At 34.0% G+C, this 24,122-nt stretch overlaps 2 protein-coding genes across 3 annotated transcripts; both read left to right on the plus strand.

Moving 5' to 3' along the window:
- Positions 1-8,561: 8,561 nt before the first annotated feature.
- Positions 8,562-19,486, plus strand: LOC138304881 (growth hormone secretagogue receptor type 1-like). Of its 2 annotated transcripts, XM_069245238.1 has the most exons (4): positions 8,590-8,698; positions 10,355-10,509; positions 13,744-13,823; positions 14,261-19,486. In XM_069245238.1, exons 3-4 carry the CDS (start codon positions 13,772-13,774, stop codon positions 15,649-15,651), a joined length of 1,443 nt encoding a protein of 480 aa, XP_069101339.1. In that variant the 5' UTR covers positions 8,590-8,698; positions 10,355-10,509; positions 13,744-13,771; the 3' UTR covers positions 15,652-19,486. The 2 variants fall into 2 exon arrangements, with proteins under 2 accessions (XP_069101338.1, XP_069101339.1); XM_069245237.1 differs by lacking the exon at positions 10,355-10,509 and having other exon boundaries at positions 8,562-8,698.
- Positions 19,487-21,505: 2,019 nt separating this feature from the next.
- LOC138304884 (prolactin-releasing peptide receptor-like) lies at positions 21,506-24,070 on the plus strand. Its single transcript, XM_069245239.1, has 2 exons — positions 21,506-22,017; positions 22,788-24,070. Exons 1-2 carry the CDS (start codon positions 22,010-22,012, stop codon positions 24,001-24,003), a joined length of 1,224 nt encoding a protein of 407 aa, XP_069101340.1. The 5' UTR covers positions 21,506-22,009; the 3' UTR covers positions 24,004-24,070.
- The last annotated feature ends 52 nt before the right edge of the window (positions 24,071-24,122 follow it).

A 24,122-nucleotide genomic window follows, 5' to 3' on the forward strand; every position in this document is an offset into this window, starting at 1 on the left:
CAACTAGATAATCTCAATATAACAACAAAATAAACACATTTCTGTCATCTAAGCGTCTCTAACATATCTTGATATGTAGGATACCCTAGATTAAAAAAATTAATGGAATTAAATAAATGACTAAAGACAATATGAATTATAGATATAAATTAGTTTAAATATTGATTATGCAGCTTTACATGTAGTAAAGGAACGGACACGGAAGAATTAATACGGATTGCCATTTTTTTCTACTTTTAAAGCATACTGTAGTATACATTATACAACAAATCATTTATTTTTCAAAATCAGAATAATATGTTTCCGTTATTGGTGAGAACATAGAATAATTCAAAACATCCTTGAAACATTCTAAAATGATATTTTGTCAGTAAGAAAGTTCAAGTTATCTCCCTTTAAATGTGTAAAAGTTAGGTAGTGTAACCACAGGTGTTGGACTCTACAAACACGTTTCTCTCTATTTTATATAATGTAATACTACCGAAAATCGAAACCACGGCTACCTGTCCGTCTAAATGACACTTCTTTTCCTATTTGTGAATTTTAATCTTCATCAATGAATAAGATTTCCTGCATAAGCTAGCGTAAATATGGGATATAGTCTAAATACTAGTATAATTCTACAGTAGTCCGCTAAACTTGCCTATATTATTAGGTTTTTTTTTTTTTTATTTTTTTTTTATATATATATATTAAAAAAATTAAAAAAGCCTAATAATATAGGCAGGTTTAGCGGACTAATTCTACAGTAGACATTTTTTCATTCTTTTGAAATTTTTATCAGAAAGTTTTGCTTGTAAACCCCATTTATATATTTAAAGAAAGGAAACTTATTGAGGAAAAACGAAAAAGGAGCTGTTTCCACTTTACCCTGCATTAAAACCACTCTCTAGGCATTTTCGGTTTCCCAAAATGGAGGCTTGTGATTGGCTGAAATGTACATATGTGTCAGACAGTGGCGCCGCTAGCACACGCGAATTCGAGTGGAGTCCGAGCGCAGAAGGCGCGAGAAAATCGTAACGTTGTTTGGGGGGTCAGGGGGTGTCCCCCCTCTGGAAAAAAACCCCGATTTAGAATGACAGAGATGAGTTTTACGATGTATTTATATGATTTTAAAGCATTCTTAACGTAGTAATTTTACAAAGAAAAAATAACACTGAAACGGACTAATTCATATTGCAGATTGAAAATTATCTATATTAAGAAATCATTATTGTAAATGTCGCCGAAGAATTTTTGTGTTTTGGGGGGTCCGAAGTTGAACATTTTTTTTAGAATTGATTGATGTGTACGCAGTTGCGTTTTTGCGTCAATGGTAGCTACGCCACTGGTCAGAGATAAGTGAAATATGGTATATTTATAATAATTTAGGATTTTTTTCGAAATTGGTTCCCATGATAACAAAATGGAGACTTCTGATTGACTGAAATAAAGATAGAACATTGTCTGAAGCGAAAATGGTTAGACAAGGGTTATGACGTACAAGTATATATATGTTGAATAACAAAGGAACACTTTCAACATGTTTGATTTCCTTGGTAACAAAATGGGCGATTAACATTGGTTGACATTTAGATATTTTTAAATTGGTAATTGTTTCCATGGTAATTACGAATTTAAATTAAGCTCCTCGTTGAAATTAAGACTGTAGTCTTTGTGATGTTGAAATTCTGTTTCGCTTTTCATATTTTTAAAATTCAAAAGACTTACTGAAAATTTAAAATTTTAATTTTAGTTTTCATCTACATGTAAGAGAGAAACAGAAACTAGTAAGTAAGAACCATTATAAATGGGTATAAAAGCCTCCTAAAATAGCATTAATCAAAACTATGTTCAAAAGATGGACACAAGAGATCCCTTGATACATGTACATTGCCAGTGAATTAAAATAATTAGAATACACGATTTCAGGACGTTTATGCCTTTAAAGGTCCACTACTTTCCCGAAACGGTTTTTAACTTTTAAAGGGAATGTAAAACGAGATCAAAAATTTTGTAGAGACGCAAAAATAATGAACTTACCATTACTAACACACTTATCATAACCTTCTGAACAGTTTAATTAGAATAAATAAAATGTTAATTTTCATAACGCGGATCGTTTTATGTTAAATTTCCCTTCGTCGTCCTAAATACTGCGCGGTAGTTAACTATCACTGCGCCAGACGGCAAAATCAGCAAAATGAATATCCACTGTTATCCGCATATGTTTGGTGTTGTAACCTCATCTTAAGCCATTGATATATATTTTCTTTTGTTATTAATGTTTTTAAGATACCTTTAAATTTTGCTCTGGAAAGGTAGTGGGCCTTTAAGCTTTACGAATTGCAATGGAGGTGAAAAAACAAAAACAAAAAACAACACCCTAGTATATGCACCTTCCTTGATAAAATAAGCTTCTTATTTTACTTCCAAATATTAAAAAAAATAAAACTATGAGACTACATATGACAATTGATCAATATCGTAATGTTAATTAATGTTTGAAATTATCCCATGGGTATTTTGTGAAAGGCTATAGTTTTGAATTTTCATCAATCGATTTACGTCTTTATGGCATTGGTAAAATAGTATTTTGCAGACTTTACAAAATTCAGACCAAAGGCTGCGAAATAAAGCATGGAACATACCGACAATTTATTACACTTGCTGACCTGCATGATGGATTTCATTTTGTATAACAGAAAACTGTGCACGTCCTTTCCTAGTTGGAATGTTAAGTATCTAATTTCCGTCATATGTATTGTGGTCTGAGTCGCTGTTACAGATTACCACTGTTTTGTCAGGAAAGACGTGTTAAAGGGTCAGGACAGAAAAATGAAGTGATGGGAAACTTATTAGTACATAACACCCATATAGACAATGCAGGTTTGCTGGGACAATGATGTAAACACAACTTCAAGCTGTGACGTCATCGTAAAGGAGACGTCACTCTGTAGAAGTTACCATCATCACCACTACATCTCATATCATGACGCTTAGAGATAACGTCCGTCTCATCGTCACGAGAAATCAGTAATAGAATAAAAGAATTTCTATAAGAAAAATAGATGCTATTGAAATAGAGAGAGAAAATAATAATAATAATAAAAAAAGAACAGAAAATATTCACTTACTTACTCACGCACTAACACAGTTACTTCTTTTTCTAAAGAGCGAGAAATGACAATCTTATCAAAATTAATACAGGGTGTCCCATAAAACATGGTATACTGTATATGTCCCGAGTTTGACACTTTATAAAAAGTGTTTTAATTGAAAGAGGAATTTGGTGTGTATACTTTAAGGAAAGTAATGACCTGCTTTGTACAACGATATATAACAACCTGGCAAAATATCTTTTTCCTAATACTTGTATTGAAATTTATGAGAGAGTCACATTTCACTTATTTTGCGATTGGTTCAGAAGATCAATTACTCTAAGCCAAAGAATTTGTTTGAGGTTTTCAACCTTCTTTCGATGGAATTTTGAATTCTGTCCAGGAAATTCAAATTTTGATATAATTCTGTAAATTTGCTTCCTGGAGGTGGTCATTGACATACATATGTACTTAGTCCGCTAATTCTGCCTATATTATTATTTTTCTTTGCCTAATATATATAAGGCCCCAAAAAATATAAGGCCCCAAAAAAAATCGTATCCCATACGGAGAAATTTTATTTCCGTAACGGAAATTCCGGTTTTGGTCAGCTGATTATATTGGAAGGTAGTCTGAATCACTTGAATGCTTGCAAATAAAGAGTGGATAGCATTGAGCTTCTGCCGGACAAAGAATAGGTTTGTTAGATCATAAGAGCGTTTGAACCGTCTGATTATATAATGAGCTTACTTCAAAGCATTATATCCATAGTGATAACCCAGGATTCCCCTATATGGCGGCCGCAAACTGAAGCTGTCAGTGTGTGGGATTGAATTTTCTAGATATCTTTATTTTCTTATATTTTCTTGTACGTGTTACCTTAGAAGTCCTTATAAACGTATTGGTAATAAGGACGCACGATGGACATGAACACCTCTAAGGTAACATAAGTACACTGTATACGTGAAAATTAAGAAAACCCCTATCTTCAACTGGCTCGCATACTGACAGCTCATCTTTTTGGGGACCATTTTGGATTCATATGGAGGATTATGGGTATCGCCATGGATTTGATGTTTTGCGGTCAGCGCATTATATTCAAACGCTCTTTGTGATTCCGATAAACGTAAATCTTTATCCAACAGAAGCTTGATGATAACTGTCTAATCTTCAAACGTTTATGTGATTGGGAAGAGGCAAAGTAATTCGATTTCTTTTGCTTAATTTGTTTATTTCTTACATTTCGTTTGATAATGCAGTGATCGTTGTCATCAATCGTAGGTTGTTTGATAAAAATATGTTCTTGGTGGTTTTCAACTCTTGACCACTTCCAGCTTCCAGTATTACGAATCATGCACGGCATGGGAAGAGCGAAGCTCTATTTGTTTATTTTATTTTCTATTTCATGTATGGGACATAATTTAGAAATAAAAGGACGTACATTTAACTATAGAAGTATATGATATAATGATTGTCTAGCATAAACTCAAACTCAAAGAAATGAATTCAAAAAGTGTGGAGTGCCGCGTATGCGAATCCTATGATTTCGCGCCATTTGTTGACGTAATGTGACGTCATGATTCCTTGTGCTTGGTGGATATATTGACTTCATTCCATGCATGGCTTTAAATTTTCAAAGTGTTATAATTAATATTTAAAAAAATGTTTAATTACTCCTGTTGTGCATTTACATTAGTTTAATAGGTCTATATTTACTGGGGAGAGTAGTACCGGAGGAACGCACAACCGGAACAGGTTAAACCGGAAGTACGAAAAAAATTTCGCCATCCATGCATGCAGCTCATTGATGTCAATATGTACTTTTGCTTACATGTTACCGGAACAGAGCTTCGATTTCGACGCGCTTCGCTCTTATTATCAGCTAATATCTGTTACGGAAATATTATTTCGCTCTTCTGAAATAGGGGCGGGGACGACATATAGTGTGTAAAATATATGAATGAAAACAAACAAAACTTTAAGTCAGCTCTATAAGATCAATAAAATTCATTTTTGCCATTTGCAGTTATAAATGTTGTCAATTTGTATTCTGTCATTTATGGATGTGCCCTGATCATGAAGACCTTGCCTTAAAGCTGACAATGCAAGTTAAAAACATGCAGTTGAAATTAAAAAAAATATTAACGAAATATTTTTTTTCAAAAATTGTTTCTGAGACATCCCCTAGTTATGACAGTGTGGTATCTAAGGAAGTGGCAGCCATTTTTCTTTTGCTCTGCTTAGTAACCTTCGCTGGCCAACCCCCTATATAAAGCACGGGACACTTGACACACGTGTATCATTCTAAACATATCTTGTCTCAGATACACATGCCCCGATATTGCAAATAACAATGTCGAATTGAAAATAAACACTGCACTCACCTGACAATATTTCATTGAAGTAATAGATGAATGTGTTGTCAGCTATATCCCAACATATGTCCAATACGAACTAATAAAACACTTCAATATAAACTAAGTTTTACACGTACATGTACAACGACACGTGTGTGTCCTTGATAGTTGTCGCTCGTTCGGGTCAGGTACGTAGTCACGTGTATATGGTCAGTTGAGTGCGTCGGGTACGATGATATACGTGGAGATATGTGGACGGATTATTTTTGGATTTCTATTCACTTGCGTTGGAATTTTATTTTGAGAAACATCTAAATGACAACTTAGAGGAGTTGACATGTTTTCTTGCTAAAAATAGTTCCATATAGTTTTACAGGTGAGGGTTTTGTTTACCTATTTGTAGGTGATATAACCTGTGGACTGCTAGGTGTATAGGTACATGAATGAGCGCGCGTGTGTCGATTCACGCGCTTTATATAGGGGTCGGTGAGTCGTCGGAATGTAAAACAAAAATGGCTGTCCTCAACCGGGGAATATCTCATAAACGATTCATGGAAAAACGAGTATACTTATTTAAAAAAAAAAATCATGTTAATAATTTTAACTTGCATTGTCAGCTTTAATGATCAGTTATATTAGATATATGAGGTAAGTAACAATGAAATCAGCTATCTTTCCTAATGCGCAGAATATGGTACTTGTAGGCCTATTCTTGATATTATTACTTAAGACTTAAGAGTGTCAGTACTACGCGCCCACTACGGCGGCTAACCGGAAGTCCCGGATGTAGATTTAGGGAGGTCATCTTTCCGGTTTGTATATGACCGGATACGGTGTCATCGATTAGACTGACTCGTGAATATTGGGGATCACTAATCGGTTCCGGAGAGGTCTTATATACCAACGCAGTATATTATAATCGTACATGTTATCACATACTGTACCAACCGAATCTTTTGTTCACCAACTTACCATTTCTTGGTGAGTTCATCTCGCGTTTCATGCATCTAACGAATTCTAATCACTCGCAAAAAGGGAGCTCGCACAGCTCTAGAGCCAGAGCAGCGTTTACATCAATGATGATATATTTGACAGCTGACATATTGTAAATACACAAAGTGCCATACAATTAATTACGATAATTGGACGTTAACAAGAAAGATATAGATATTCAATCTAGTGTAGAAATAAGATGATAGACTAGTCCTAGCAAAGCATTTTTGACTTTTGATAAATCATTTCCCATGAATTCAATTGATTCAAAATAATATCTAAAACAACAAAAGCATGAAATGAACGTCGTTTTCAAGTTTTCGACATTTTTATCTTTAAGTAACATCAGAAAGTAGAAAAATGGTTCTTTATTTTTTTTTTCATCCACACAGTGCTTTTTTTGTTTGATGGGTTTCTAGTCTTGCTTTCTTGGCAACATTCGTAATATTATACGCACTTTGCTTCATTGGGAAGACCTAGAAGGTCATAATAGCTATTTGGTATAGTATATTTCATGGTGTACCCTCATTCATATTATACTCATACACACACGGCTATACTTTTATAAAGTTCTTAAGAACTGCATTAAGAAAAATGATAAAAAAAAAACAATGAAAAAAACAACAACAATTGAATAGATATTTATTTTATGGAGTTGTTTTATTAGTTTAACGTCCTATTAACAACCAGGGTCATGTAAGGACGTGCCAGATTGATTAGTGGAGGAAAGCCGGAGTCCCGGAGAAAAACCACCGATCAGCGGTCAGTACCTGGCAAATGCCCTACATGGGATTCGAACTCGCGACACCGACGTGGATCGCTTATGGAGTTATCACACGATAGATCGTGTAAATCATAAAGTATAAAGAACACATTCTGAGTTTTGTTTATGGCTCCATAAGACGATACAACACAAACTTCAGTGTACTTAAATTCAAATTTGTCTTCGATATTTTTAAACCATTGTATCAGCCAAACGGTGACGACATTTTTCGTCATGAGATGATAATATATGTTTTGAGCCAATGTTTGTTGCATTAAATATATTTGATAATAAAGACATGTTTGTGTGCACATAATACCAGTAGTGTTAGCTTTTAAATCATTTCACGTGTATGTGGAACAGTGGTACCCAAACAGAATTCGCTGTTTTATTTATTTATTTATTGTTATTAGTTTTTTTGTGAAAGTCATTAATTAATAAGTACAAGAAAATCACACAACCTCTTACAGTCACCGACACGTGCATCATTCTTGCTTTTCTTAACATTCGTTATTCTATATGCGCTCCGAAAACAATTAAAGCTTCGAACGGAGCAAAATGTCATATTCTGCGTTACCTCCTTACAATCAACAGGGGTAGCCAAGTCTAATGCTTTGCAACACTGAATAGCTCATACCGTGCTGTTTAGTCAACAAAATGAAACATTTCACTTATAAAAAGGGGTAATATTGATACAAATCTGGATTTGAAGAAGTATTGTGCATCCGACGTGAAGAAGAACCTGTAGGGACATCGACATTATGACGACTGTAAGGACAATGTTCCCATAAGCGTCAGCTCTACTCGGTAATCCGATATTAGACGGAGCAGATAGGGATACTGAGCTACCCAAATGTTGACACTCATTACACAGAAATTAGTATGTGAAATATAAAATGTAAGCATTCATAGATATGAGGGTAAAGAAAAGTCAAGTTTACGGTTGCCAAATTTAAACGGAAACTTCCATTTTTACCAGCAATTTCTGATGCTTAACCTTTGTAACAAATGGAAAAAAAGATCAAGGTCACACGATATTACTTTGGCTTTACTGAATAACATGCTTTTATACAACACTGTCATCTTAATTACAAAATTATAGTGAATCTTGACTTGAAAAATTTATATTATTTCTAAATTAATATAGATACCAAACTGATTTGAAAATATGGTACCAATAAAAAGGTTTGATTATCACTGGTACCGTGTATAAGAGGTTAACAGCGAACTTCCCTTCAGTATACTTGTTCCGTGAACTATGTACATAAACATACACTTTTTTGTAATATTTTGATAATTTCTCATTAAATTGTGATGTTGATACGGTGTATCCACCACGCTGTGTACACCGGAAGTCCTCTAGTACTTACCCCTTAATACTATACATATTAACGTAAGTCTGTCAAGGAAATTATCAACAGTCCAACAGCTGTATCAGGTCACACTGCTCAGAATAAACTTCAATTCACTGAATCTTGGAGGATCAATTGACCACATTTTAACAGGTACGTAAACAGAGTGATAAAATAATAATCTGCATCAATTTGGGATTGAAATTTTACAAATACCTTTTTTGTATATTTTCGAGAAATAATTCATTATCATATTCAATCCTTTGTCCATGAAGTTATTTACATAACAACCACGTCAGCAATACAACGGACGTCTCCCATGATATAATGTATCTTTCTTAGAACATAAGTATGGCTTACCTATAACGTACTCGTCTATTTATTCAGCAATTTAACTTACAGTATGCCTTTGTTGTCAACGTATGCTTATAAACAGCTATCAGACAGACAAAAGAGTAATAAAATATAAACACAAACGTGCGCATGCACGGCTGAACAGAACAGCACATCGTATTTAACGTTTCGCGTTACTCTATAAATGACCGGTATCAATATCCATCACCTATTTATTGCAGGTCTAGTGAAGATACTTCTGTTGAACCATTACATATATTATTTTTATGGCCTATGCTGGATAACAGTCTTTATATATATATTTATTTATCATCCTATCGGTACGAACTGTAAAACAACTTATTTTTCGTGGGCACTTAATTTTGCATTTTCATGTCCAACGACTTTCCCACGTCGATTTATTTTCGCTACCTCTCAATTGCCCACAATTTTTCTTACATTGAACTCTTTCCGCGGTTTTGTTCTTTTCGCAACACAAATAAATATCATGCAAATACGCATTTCTTCTTACAAGGCGGTTGTGTCAGATTGACATACCAGTTAATTAATGAAGCGCTTTGACGTGCATTTTTATGTTATTCCTTATGATTATCTCGTAACAATTATCGCAGATTCTGCCTCTTATTTATAACAGCAATATTAATGACATCATGTCCGTGCGTATACAACAACCTAAAATACACAAACGTCAAAAGATTAGGGATCACCTGCCGATCACGTGGGTTTTTTCCGGGCACTCCGGTTTTCTCCCACTCTAAGAGCCCTCGCGCGCTTACATCAGGGCCGTAAAGTGATTTGTATAAGATGTACATGTATAACTTGTTTCCAGTCAATGTAAAATAAAGAAAGTTTAAAAGACACACTAGAAGTGCATATATAGATACCGTACTTCGTAATTTGGCATGGAAAATAAAATACGAAACATTGTTGCTGAAAGGCACAATTAATTGGGGTTTTTCGGGGCATTTTACAATTGATCTGAATGGATAAAATATCTAGGACAAATTCCCGACCACTATATCTTTATATACTGTCCCTCCATATTTTTCTCAGTAACAGGACATTTCTTTTTATCATTTCAAACGCAACTCTTTTTATATGTTTCATTTGGGGCATTAAATCGCATTTGCCTATCTCAAATCTGATCTCGATTTTCTCATATTGCATCATGGTAAGGGAAATGAACACGTGCATGTACTATCTCATGTCGATATTAAAATTTAAAACTATTCCGAGAAAAAAAAATATAAAAAAATAAAACCATAGAGGGATAATACTTTGTTTTTGATTATTTTTAATAAACAACATTCGATCCTAACATTCCATGCTACATTGTCATGTTTACGTACTATTCTACACAATGTACTACAGTATATATCGAATATAAGAGTGATATGTTTCTCTTTGAAATGATATCCCACTAATTAGTAATATTGATATTTTTCTTAATTGCAGTATATGCCTTTCTGCCTAAATTGAAATGAGATTTTATCTACACCAGATGGTGACTTTACCTATGTCTTGGCTTAAGGAAGTATTTCATTTCACTAATCGAAACAATGAATCATATCAAATCTACTTATACCAACCAGGGGAACGGTGGCCAAAAGGTTGTTGTATTCCATGGGAATAAATACTGTGAACTTATATACTTTCGCCTGCTGTAAATTATCACATAATTTCCGATTCATAAGAAACCTCTAAAATTAATCATCGCTAAGGTGTTGTAATACAGGTAAAGTGCACCCACACGGCTCTGATCTAGCTCGCGAAGTTAAATCGTTGTTACACATTCGTTAGACACTGTTTTACAGTATATATATGTACTTGATATTTTTATACCTTAAAGAGGTAGTGTAATGGAAATGTTCCTTCCTTTATTCAGAAAGAAAATTTTAATCCAACAAAAACAAAAAAATAATTATGAAAAACGATCCAGAAATCTCCGAGATATTTAAGATCGAAATTTGCCCATTTGCACCTGTTTGAAAAACAATCAACGCAACTTCCGGTTTGGCTTCGAAGCATTGTGACGTCATATGAGCAACATTCAAGGCAGTGAGAGCGACCACCTGGCGGTACCGCGAACGAAGGAATAGCTTTTTATTAGGGGGAATCGCTATATTGCACACTTTTAAGAATGTTCGTTTTAGTATATTATTGATACTTTTCTTATATATGATATTTAATGCATTTTGACTAATTTTCAGTCGAATTTCACGTTCGTTTTTCAACGAATTTTCCATAAATTCTGTGTTAGTGCTTAACAAAAAAATTGACGTCAATATCATGTTCCGCTGGCGATAAAAATGCATGTAACATTAAAATATAAATTAAATAGACCACGGAAAATCATACCATTATTATGGAATCTGCAAATTTTTATCTACGATCATACGGAATTTAATTAAATTTGGTTAAATAACGAAACTGTGACAATCAACTAAAAATATGTCAAAAGGCATGAAATATATTAAAAAAATTATACAATACCAGGAAATCTGATTTTACAATTAATTGCAATTTGCAAATGTAAAGAATTGATTTCGACAATGTCATAGGCCAAATACACGTAACTTTTCAGTTATTTTAACCACAAACATATATGTACAAGAAAGTTTACTACGTTCTCTCTGCATAAAATGTTAACTGAAGCTAGGTACATTTGTAAGTTGTTACTGAGAAGACATGAACGTGCCTCAGACATTGACATATCTGAGCTTTAATTTCCAATATCGCAAGATTTTACAGCAATCAAATTAAAGTTAGCTGTTCACTATTTACTCCGTTCATAGGGAGTTTACGGCGTATACATCAAATTTAGTAGATTTTACAGTGATAGGTATTTTATTCTGGTTATGCAAAATACAAATCCCGGAACGTAAATTAAAGTTTTTTGCAACATATACTTGAAGATTTCTGTATAGCGACACATTTCATATCATATGCTTCGGTTTGGTTGCAGAAATAAATGATTCAGTAACCAATGGAACACACCTCGTCAATCAGTTGGTATATAATTGACTGACACGTGAACATCGAGTCTTGTAGCCAATGCTATGGGTGGGGCGGGGCCTCTAGATCTACGGCGACCTCCCGCAAAAAAAAAAAAAAATAAGCCAACATATACATGTACTTCGGTACAAGATTTATTACATAAAAATGCATGTGTTCGTGTCAAATGACAGGTTGTTATAAATAAATAGACTTATAGCGATACGATGATCAATATATTGCAAATATTCCAGTTGTGAATATCAGAAAAATAAATTACAGCCAATTTATTCAAGATGCTCCACCGCCGACAGAGTATAAACGATACTCACCATTTGAACTATAATTGGTGTTTAATCGCGTATGTATATACATGTATCTAATTAACACAAATGATAAATTAATTTGATTTGGTGCATACGTATTCAGTACTTCATTGCATATAGGACATAGTGCCACAGATTTTTTCGGGATGCAATTATTTTTTTTATATCTTTATCTTGAAGTAAAATTAGAAGCTCAAACTTTTCAATGGTGGTAATGATGTAAAGCAAGTAACTTTTGTAATACTAAGTGTAAAGTCGTCTTCTCTTGTTTTTGATAGAGAAAAAATACCACTTGTCAGAGGTCATCTTCAAAAATGCTGAAATCAAGAAATTGAAGCATATTTCATTCTCTTACCGATTAACTAGTACTTAAGATCGGGATTAAGTCGATATTTAGTAAGTTACTACACGCTTCAAAAGTCTGTCGACAGCATAATTTACATTCCATGTATCTTTTACCATTAATCACTGACAGATACTTTTAAGGATTTAATTTGCCGTAAACTAATTATTGTATGATATGAAAGATAACTGCAGAGCTTATAATTAACCGACTTGAAAGAAAAATGATAATATGCATTAAGGTTGTTAATGAATATTTATATGTATAAATATATCGTAAATTGACACATTCGGAAGTCTGAACTACAATGTACATTCTTATTGTACCATGGAACACGTGTGTTTTACTTTATGACATAAGATTTAGATCTTCATCGTTGGTTAGATTTTTAAAAGAAAAGAGAACTATTCTTGTACATGTATAAACAAGTGTCGAAAATTATAATCAATCTTAATTTTTACAATTTATGTTCGTATTCTGTAAATTATAAAAGGAGTAGAATCTACTGCAGTATTTCATATAACAAGGATTTATAGTTGAGGCATTAAAGATTAGGCCAATGATGTATCTTTATATCATTATACCGACAAAGATACCGACAAGTGCCGAGATATCGGGAAAATGTCGAGGTGAAAAAAACCCAAGTACCGAGGTCTCCAAGTGCGAGATGTCCTGATACCGCTGCAGCCTGCTGCAACAATGCACCGTCATCCTTTGTGCCGAAAACTTGCCATTTTTATCACATTTACAGGAAAAAAACTTCAGCTTAGGAATACAAAAAACTGTATACGTACGTAAAAAGATAAATTCAAATATAAAGAGGCGATGAGTTATAATGCGATACGCATCGAGCACGAAGCCATCGTGTTATCACAACACAGACGTAATCTGTTGCTCACAGTACGTCACTTCCGGTAAAAAGGGGAATTCCCTAAAGTTGAAAATTCTAAAGGTATGTTTTTGAACGGAGATTACTTTTACGCCTTTTATATGTGAAATGACGCACCGGAAAATTTTTTGCTTCGTGTTATAGTATTTTTTATGGTTAATCAATGATTTTATTTAAGGTTTGCTTCCACATTACACTACCTCTTTAACTTATGTTTTGTAGAACTAGAAAATTACAACATTTAATTATTTAACCGACATTAGTTATTGAACATACTGGACATTTTTTGTAGCAACGACGAAGGAGTTATAATAATAGAAATGGAAAACCCGTCAACAGATACATCCATGCTCTCCACTACTGGATGGACAGGTATGTTAACAAGGACTAATTGTCTCAATCTTTTCTTTCTCCATTAAAAGAGGTACTGGAATTTTTTGCAATTTTAAAAATATACAATAAACACATGACTTTTTGCCGTTTGCAATCTATAGATTACTTTGTTTTAGCGATGTTTGCATTGAGTTACAGCCTATTGTCATACTTGGCGCATTCCATCAAACACGCGTACGTTTTGTATGTTAATATGTACCCGAAGATAAACATGTAGTAACAGGTTATAAAACTTATGCACACAACTTAATTAAATTTGTCTTTCCTCATATGCTGTCGAAATGCAAAATTAACCATTTACACACCAGAAAAAAAAGATTGAGCGAAAAGATGTGACCCCATTTAATTTTTTTTTTTATCAACACTGTTATGTCGTTAACAATTCTGATGATGGTACTTCTTTTATCTTTCAACAGTTTCTACAAGTATGTTCGCAATGACGTCATCAGATAATGAGATGCGGAGCACCCAATTTAATGGATCATCGTCTTCCGGAAGTGGTATGTGGACAACTACACCAGAGACTCGGATGCCGATCAGAATCATGACCACCACACCATTTCCACCCGGACTTCTGGAAAAATTGAACGACGAGAAAGCTCTTCTCTATCTACCTGTTATCATATTTGTTGGATTTTTAATGATAGTTGGAATCATTGGCAATATGTTGGTTATTTATGTCTATTCTTTTAAATATAAGAGTCGGTCTTCTAATCATTTCATCGTTTCCATGGCATCGTTTGACCTTTTGTCAAGCCTGATCTGTATGCCCATCGACATCTATGACGTTCGGTTCCATTACACTTTCTACAGTGTTGTAGCTTGTAAGCTCTTCCGATACTCACAGAACGTTACCACATTCGGGTCAGTCATAATCTTGATCGAGATAGCATTTGATCGCTACGTCAAAATTTGCAGACCTCTAAGAATTGTCAGTGCATTGAAGATCAAGATTATGTGCGCTATTGCGGGGATATTGGCCACTATCTTGTCAGTGCCAGCTTTAATCCTGTTTGGAATCACCAGAGCACCGACGCACGTGACAGGACTGTTTGGACATGACTGCTCAGTATCAGAAGAATACAAGGACAGTATGTTTCGTGACATCTTTTATAAGTATTTTATCCCTCTCCTCTTTGGTGTGTCGTTCATGCTTCTTGCTGGATTTTACATTCGTATTTGGTATGAAATCAGACGCAGAAAAGACATTATCATTGGCGAAAAGCCGGGATCAACTAGTCAACCGAGCAATGAACATCCAGTAGGCGGACAGTACATTGTTAAAAGACCCAGATATCTCTCAAGTGCTAGCGATGATGAGTCGAGTGTCTTTACAAACAATAAAAGATCTTTCAAGAGATCTCTGTCTACGTCTTCACGAAAGTCAAGATTAGGAAGCATATCTGAGGCGTTATCACAAGTAAAAGTCTCCAGAACGACAAAGATATTTATCGCAGTTACAGCAGCGTTTGTTCTGAGCTATCTGCCCACAATGGTGGTACAGGTGCTTGTATCCCGTCAAAAAGGGTCGACGGACACGCTTTCCGAAGAGAAACAACTGATTCTGAAACTGTTCGCTCGGTCTTACTACATTAATAATGTCATAAACCCTGTAATCTACAGCTTTCTCAATGTAAATTTCCGTACACATTGCTCGAAACTCATCACATCGACCATCGCCAGTTGTAAAGGATCCTTCCATCGGCGTACAAGTTCGTTCAGGGGATCATTTCGCAAAGTAAATGGTTCCCGGTCTGATTCAAAGAGCAATCCTACACATGACTTTGAAATGAACCAACTGAAGTAACACAATGTGCTATAGTAGCATCCATTTGTATAAATATCTAAGATCATCTAATAACCCGTAGTAAATATTGTTCTGACAAATCATAAAATAGCTGTTGTAAAAAAAGTTTTTTTACAAAATAGCAAAAAAAAAATTTTAAAAAAAATTAATAATGATCACTTTATATACTGGATGCTATTTGCAAGAACTGTCTATCCCATTAAATCGTATTTTGCCATCATGGCCTTTCTTGTTCTGCTCTTTGAAAATAATATCAACAATGTAACATTCGATACAATAACTAAACATTCCATGTCAGAAAACGTTTTTTCTAAAGCTAACATACGTTGGATGGTATAGAATGTTTGACATTTCAAAATATGTATAGCATAATTGTACATAACCATTCAACTTGAAAAATATTTCCCCTGTTTACATTGGAAAATACATCAGAATAAAGATACGATAACATTTTAAAACGTTTATACTTTATTATAGCAAATTCCGTTACTTGCATCTCTATCTTCTGTCCACGAGATTCCCATTCTATCCCTGGCAGTATATAGCAATATGTAGACAGAACTAATTGCGTAAGGATAAAGGCATTTACCTGTATCATATTGTGAAACATGCATATCATAATGTATAAATAGATTTTGTTTTGCATTTACATATATCTTTATATCCTGTAACGATAGGTATTAGATGATAGTGCTTTACAAATAAAGAACATGCAATCGAATATTGATGCGTCTTATGAATTATCAATTACAAAAATATAAAAAAGAAAAAAATATTGATAAAGATTAGATGTTGGTATTTGATAGCTAGACATGTATGATCTAAAGTGTTTGAATATGATCGGTGAAAATTGCAAAATAAAAAAAAAATTAAAAAAAATAGAAAAAATAAAAAACATCACAATATGGACTAAAAAGCACTCTCATCGTAAAGGAAGATCACGTGACGATAATGTAGATATCTTGTACAAAACGCTATTGATAAATGTTTCCACTTTGTGTTGAAGGGATGAGCTGACTATCGATTTGAGCAGGAAACAATGAAGTTGTGTTCTGAAACATTATAGACCATTTCATCAGTATTACTGTAATGACAGTGACTCCTCTCGGATTGTTAGAGTGTCCTGTATCAGCGGCCATAGGACAGCTGTCATACAATATTGATGCACTTGATGTATTATTTACAGTGATCCATAGATAATTATTATCTTAACTTGTTATCATATATTACGTACATACGTTATGTCCTATATTCAACTCGAGGTATATGTCATCAATTTTGTGAACTTGTTAGCATAAAACCTATAATAATCTACTACATTATGTACGATGTACCATTTTATGTGTAGAATGGAATATTGATACGATTTGATTCAATTTAAAAACAAGAAATCGACTTTTTACACAAACATTACGAAATCGTGTAAACTAAACCCTTTATGTTTTTAACGCAAATCAAACCATGTAAACTTATTCAGAGAATACATGCATTCTTTCTGTGTACAACAGTATTTGTTTACATAAGCGGATCAAAACTTTGTAAACATCTCTAAATTGAGAAGGCAAAGTCGAGATCCTTGAAACCAATCATTCGCGTTTAAAAACATACTTTTAATAAGACACCAGCAAAGCGCTGAATTAAAGTTACACAAAGCATTGTAATAAAGTCACCAACAAATAAACCCAAATGTTACCTTTACAGCCAATGAAAGTAAATAATCAAAAAAGTAAGTATATCAGATGTTTAACGCTTTTACGATTGCAAATATATGACGATTTATATAAGTACCCCCTGACCGGACATATTAGTCTCGTAGAAGAAATGTAGGAACTTATTAAGAAGATTCATATTACAGGAAAGAATTTGGACAAAATAATCTGAATTCGTTATCAAAATTATCATCATTTATAATTGTGAATGAAACACAACATTAAACAAACTGATTATACTAAACCAACTATATAACGTCTCTTTAATCTTCATATCGAGTCACCTACACACGTACATCGATCCCTCACAATGTACGATCTCAGTGTGGCCAATCAGAGTAAATCGGTCAAGTTGTTCTTGACCAGAGGTGACCGGAAGTAAGTAACACATGAAAATGAGTGTATAAGATCAACGATTCGATTACACATTAATTTGTTCCTCAGCGAATATATGTAAATTGAAGCAAATATATAATCAGCCATTATATATGCCTTCTGCATATAAATGATGATTGTTCATTGATAATTTTAATACATCTGACAAGGGTTAGAACAATCGGAATAGTAATGAGAACTGGTATTAGTCCTATCAAAGATGATGTTTTCGATACATGAATAATATAGTGACTGTAATTTATCAAAATAAACAACATAAGCCAATGACGTCATAGATGTGAAAATTAAGAAAATTATGTAAATACACTTCACAATTAACCTTGAACCAAAATGGTTTTCTCAGAATCACCGTCTTATTAAGATAATGTAAATATATTTTGTATAGATTAGAATGGAGATGCGACGCGGTCTACCGTTGTATAAACACTAACTAGTCACGACTTTTGAGATAGGACGATTCTCGCTGTCAATAACACCGAATATTATCTCCTTAGTTCAAACGACTATAATCACCAACACACGAGTACTTCCGGTGTTTGTATATCTCAATAGCCTACACACTTGACTGGTTTTAGTATGGACTTATGGAGAGTACAACCGATTTTGCTATAAATGCTAAGAATAGACACTTTTTATTTGTTCCGTATTGTTCATTACATATATACCCATATTATTCATTTATAGTTGTAGAATAGATATCATTTCACAAATTAAAATGTTATCAATTGCAAATTCAGAAGAAAGACAAATATATATGTTGATAAATATCAGTCACGTTTATGGTACGAATACATATAATAATACAATAATCTCCAACCACCAACAATAAAAACATAAAATTGTAACAAATGAAATAGATGTTTTCTTAACGAACATTTAATATTGATTTGAAAAAAGAAAACCTGTATATTAATTATGTTTTTATATTAATTATTGTTTTGTATATTATTTATGGTTTCGCACTTTTATGAAATCCAACGTTTATTCTGAAACGACACCAACATTGCACTCATTCAGCTATAAATTAACTGAAACCTTATTATACACAAAATGCCACAAACTTGACAGAATTCCTTAGCAAAACCCCACGATTAATTCCATAAACTACATGCTCTAAAATGTTATACTTTACCACAAATGAAAAAGTAATGTAGCACAAGCCGCCTTCAAACCACACAAGACATTTACTAATAACACAGTTTTATGTGAAGAACAATAGTGTCCGTCACTACGTCTCCCAGATATTGCCCTAAAATAGCACCATGTGTTTAAGTGTTTTGTGGATTGTGTACAGTAATAGGGATGACGGTCGTTGTATTGTTCTTCTGTGTTTTCTCACGCTTGGTATGCACAATATAACACATGACCTTTGTACACTGAGAGGTACGTGCACACAGCATATCGCTTAATTGCTTTAATTATCGATCCCCGAATAAAAAAATATTAAATCAATTTCGTGTGCGATTGAATATCGCAAAAAAGGAAAAACATCTACACAAATTTTTTTTTTAAACACAAATATTTATTTGAATATAATTGACGTCAAAATGGTGTAGGTCTTAAAACACAAACTGAAGTCTCCGCAAAAATGGCCTGGATTTCCATAACATTTGTTTTGTTACATTTTAGTGTGTGTATACATGTTCAACTGTGCTATTTCCCTATCCTGTGGGTTTTTTCCTATGGTGTTTTATAATTTTGAATAAAGTGATTTGTGTTAATTGGATATATCACTAGTCACACGAGTTAATACATGCCAAGTATATCAATCGACTAGCTGTACATGCACGCAAATTGGTGATGGCATTGGATTTGGAGTATGCCGCCTAATAAGGAAGTATTTGGAGAAATAACACATATTAGCATATCAATAAAATCTTCACATCGTATCAGAATAGAACGTAGAAAATAGAACCACTTCTACTTTCTTGAGAAAGACTGTTCATATACCATTTCCACATATAACATAGAAACGGTTATTCATACTATATGGTATAGTTCAGGCCTAGCCTGTTGTTTGAACCCTTTTCAAATTTATTGTATGAAATAAAATTTGTTGAAATTGAATGGCATAGAATAATTTCTTAATTGGTGCAATTGTAGAATTGTCTGTTTATCTAATTAAAAAAAATGCAACAAATTGTGTCACAGTATATTGTTAATGGTATCAAAAGTAGCATTTGGATGAGTGTGATCATATGACATTATCAATAATCACTGACTGCATGTATATCTTGGTGTTTGTTGTCGATCACTTATCTGCCCAACTATGTGTATGATAAACATTGTCATCGTATCATCGTTATCATAATCATAATCATATTTAAAAAAAATTACCATCATTATAACCATCATATCTTCAACATAAACGTCATATCTTTATCATCATCATATCATCCTCACCATCATCATCGTCATCAATCACCATAATCATAAACATCTTTATCGTATCATCATCATCATCATCATCATCATCATCATCAGCATCAGCATCATTATCATCATCATCATCATCATCATCATCATCATACATATATTCATCGTATCATCATCATCATCATCATCATTATCATCATCATCATCATCATCATCATCATCATCTTTATCGTATCATCATTATCATCATCATCATCATTACCAAACATGTCTTCATGGTATCATCATCATTTTAGAAAATATCACACTATATTCATCGTATCATCATCATCATCATCATCATCATCATCATACATGTCTTCATCGTATCATCATCATCATCATCATGTTAAAAAATATTACACTATCTTCATCATAAATTTATCTTCATAAAATCATCTTCACCATCCTTATTAATATCTTCATCTTCCGTCACCATCATCAGCATGTCATCATATCGCTATGTTATAGTTATGTATCACTGAACTATGCTGTAAAAGACTCATATCAGAATAAATCCATAATGTAGACCCCTTTTTCATTTTAAGGGAGGCATCACAGGACAGGTTTTCATCAATCTGCAGGTACGTACCTCGAAGACCTATGGCGTTCTTCACCCCACCTGACAGTCGTACAGACAAATATCACTTAATTGGAAAATCATACTCTGCTTGTAAAAGCTATGGTTTAGAAATGCAGGGGTGTTACTGTCCAGAAATAGGAAGTTACAAATAGCAGGAGTCACTATGCGTAGTACATTAGTGTCGGTTTAATTGTAAGATCGACGCTGTAAAGGCTGAAATTGAAGATCGTTTTCCCCTTTATGTTAAATTCTAAAATAGCCAGGGAATTAAAATTAAATTGTGTTTGTTTTAAATAGCCATCGTAAAGTTACGTTAATGAGTAGAGAACAGGATATCGTGGTGATCAGAACCCAGAACGTGCCACCAAGTAGTGAAGAAGACAGAAACCTCTTTGCGTTGTCTAGAACTCTAGGTATCTCACCGAGAAGTTTGAGTTTAATACTCGGGTATGCAATGAGAAAACAAATTTGTGTTAACGTTAATAGTTTGGAAAATGTTCATTTTAAGTTGGAAGTCGATAGATTTTATGAAACATAAATTGTTGATTGAGTATCAATTAAACACGGTTACTCAGTTTAAACGGGGGATGTTCTAGAACTTTATTATAACAAAAATGTCGTTAAACATAGATTTCTTTTTCCTCAAACTTTAGTTACATTGTTTGTTATCTGCTATCTCAATGTTACTTGTTCAGTTTATACCTATATGATAAGACATTTTATTTTTCCGTTTATAGTCATATATCTAGATTGAAGCAGATATGATGCAGTAGCATGAATGAAGTGAATGTCGTAACAACATTAACACGTATGGCCCAACCAATCAATTCACTGTAACGCACTAATAACGTCTCAATAAAGTCCATTACCTAGACAACCTCCTGCTCAATTCATCACCATCAGTTGCTGATTTGCACACAGCAACACGCCTGTCATACGTGGGAAACGCTTAGCCTAACAATTAGTTTTCCGATAGAGCAACAGTGTATTTGTTTCACAATATTGGAAGTGTTTTACACATCCTGTGCCGGAAGTTTCAGTCTCTACCCGTGGTCAGTGTGATATGAACTCTGGCCTTGTCTTTTCATTTTAGTAACACAGAGGATAGTGGACGTAAGCAAACACGCTCTAGTCGTCAGATGTAAGAGGAGCTTTTTGTGAGTTGTTTAAATCGCCAAGTCTTCTGATAAGTGAACATTTAAGTAGATGGTTCAACAAGGCTAGGACGGGGCTGTATGCTAGTCATCACGTTACGATGTCAAGGTAAGTAGGCGCTATTATAAATAAATATATTTCATGGAGTTATTAGCACATTAACTCTAGAAGGTACACGTGTTTGTTAATCGAAATATAAGCAATTGAACTGCTCATTAACTTTATAATTATTGGTGTCAATCATGATTATGCTATATTATATATAACTCACCGCAATTTTATATATTTCTATGATAGGTACAATTGTTTTTTTCTACCTATTTCTGAAGCTTCATCCGTGAAAATCCCCTCACCATTTAAAAACCTATATTATCGTTTTAATCCATTTGTCTGTCTTTACTTTAGTCAATGATCTTCTCTAGATAATCTAACTCCCTTCTTATCCATTACGTTAAATTAATTACCTCTTTCTAAATAATGTGAATAGTGTTTCGTGTGAGAAAGGGATACGTAACGTTATATCTGATATAACTTTCAAACCGACAAATCACAAAGAGCTGATATTTTTCAATTCATCAACATTTTGCGAATCACAATATTAAGTAATTGGCATGTACCTACTGTAGATGTGTTTCCCTATCAACATACATGTATATGTAACACAAAAAAAACCTGGAACTTTTATGCTGCAAAATGTATGTTTTGTCTGTGCCCTAGAATGGTTCTCACAGCTTAATTCATCAAAATTTATTATCTTCAATAATCTATTGAATACAACTAACATGTCAAATTGTATTGTCCAATTATGGTACATATAACTTAAATAGTGTTTAATGTCAATGTATACTATGATGGCATTATATTTTATTTCCTTCCAGCTCAGAGGACCACCTGTGGTGTGGACCTGTCAACCACACGGTAGATAGAAACGAGTCCTATGAATGGTCACTACTCAGCAACCTAAACGACGAGAAGGCAGCCTTGTACCTGCCGGTCATTATATCTGTGGCTGTACTCATGGTTATAGGTACTGTAGGCAACATACTGGTCATCTACGTCTACAACTGGAGGCTGAAGCGACGGTCAGCCAATCTCTTTATCGGTACCATGGCCATATTTGACCTTATGAGTTGTGTGATCGCCATGCCAGTTGAGATACTGGACCTAAGCAATCCATATATGTTTTACAGTGGCCCTATCTGTAAAATTTTCAGATTTTCTGAGTCTGTAACTGTGTATGGTTCAGCTATCATTTTGGTGCTCATAGCGTTTGATAGGTACTTTAAGATATGTAAACCATTGAGGATTCTGCCGTTGTCTCGTATCAAGCTGATGTGTGTCATTGCTGGAATTCTAGCTCTGTTATTTGCTACTCCTTCACTGGTGTTGTTTGGCATCACGTGCTCAGAGACACCTGTCGAAGGTCTGCGTGGTTACGACTGTTCAATTGGTGAAGACTATAAGGGTGGACCATTCCAAAGGGTATACTTCACCACGCTGATAATCATATTCATCACAGCGTTTTCGTGTATGATCGGGTTTTATATTAGACTGTGGATAGAAATCAAGCATCGCCGTGATACAGTTATATCTGATCACATGTCAACTCCAAAATCGCCGGCAGCGACCAGGAAGTTCAAGGTCAATCGCAGTAGTACTAGCGACGAGGAGTCTGCTTCCAATGCTACTACAGAAATGTTCAAGAAATCTAAGAGACTGGCGAGTATCGCAGAGACACCATCCCAAATCAAACTGAGTCGTACAACACTGATATTTTTCTCAGTTAGTATGGTTTTCATTGTGAGCTATCTCCCAGGGATAATTATCAACATCTTCCGGGCAGTGACGCCAGACTATCATTCGTCCTTGAGCCCACGCGAGGAGGTCATGATGAAGTTATTAAGCAGGACATATTTAATATCTAACACAGCTAACCCTTTTGTATATAGTTTTCTTAATACTAACTTTCGCTCACAGTGCAGAAAATTATTCTCGTCCGTTGTTTATTGTTGTAAAAAGACAGTAGAAAGAGAAACATCTTCTGTGGTAAGACGAAAGAATAAAGAATCAATCCAAAGTGGATCTGAAAGGTGACATTTGTAAGACACACAAATATACATAACAAAAATATACATAACGTATTTTGCTTCGTATTTTGAATAAAGATGCTAAAAAATTAAATGCCCTCTTTTTTCCTCAGAACAGTCATGTTT

The sequence above is a fragment of the Argopecten irradians genome, chromosome 12 (assembly GCF_041381155.1).
Source record: "Argopecten irradians isolate NY chromosome 12, Ai_NY, whole genome shotgun sequence".
Taxonomy (NCBI): domain Eukaryota; kingdom Metazoa; phylum Mollusca; class Bivalvia; order Pectinida; family Pectinidae; genus Argopecten; species Argopecten irradians.

Coding starts and splice junctions, on each gene's coding strand:
- LOC138304881 (XM_069245237.1), top strand. CDS start 13,772: ATGGAAAACCCGTCAACAGATACATCCATGCTCTCCACTACTGGATGG. Junction 13,824..14,260: donor CTCCACTACTGGATGGACAG/GTATGTTAACAA, acceptor ATCTTTCAACAG/TTTCTACAAGTATGTTCGCA.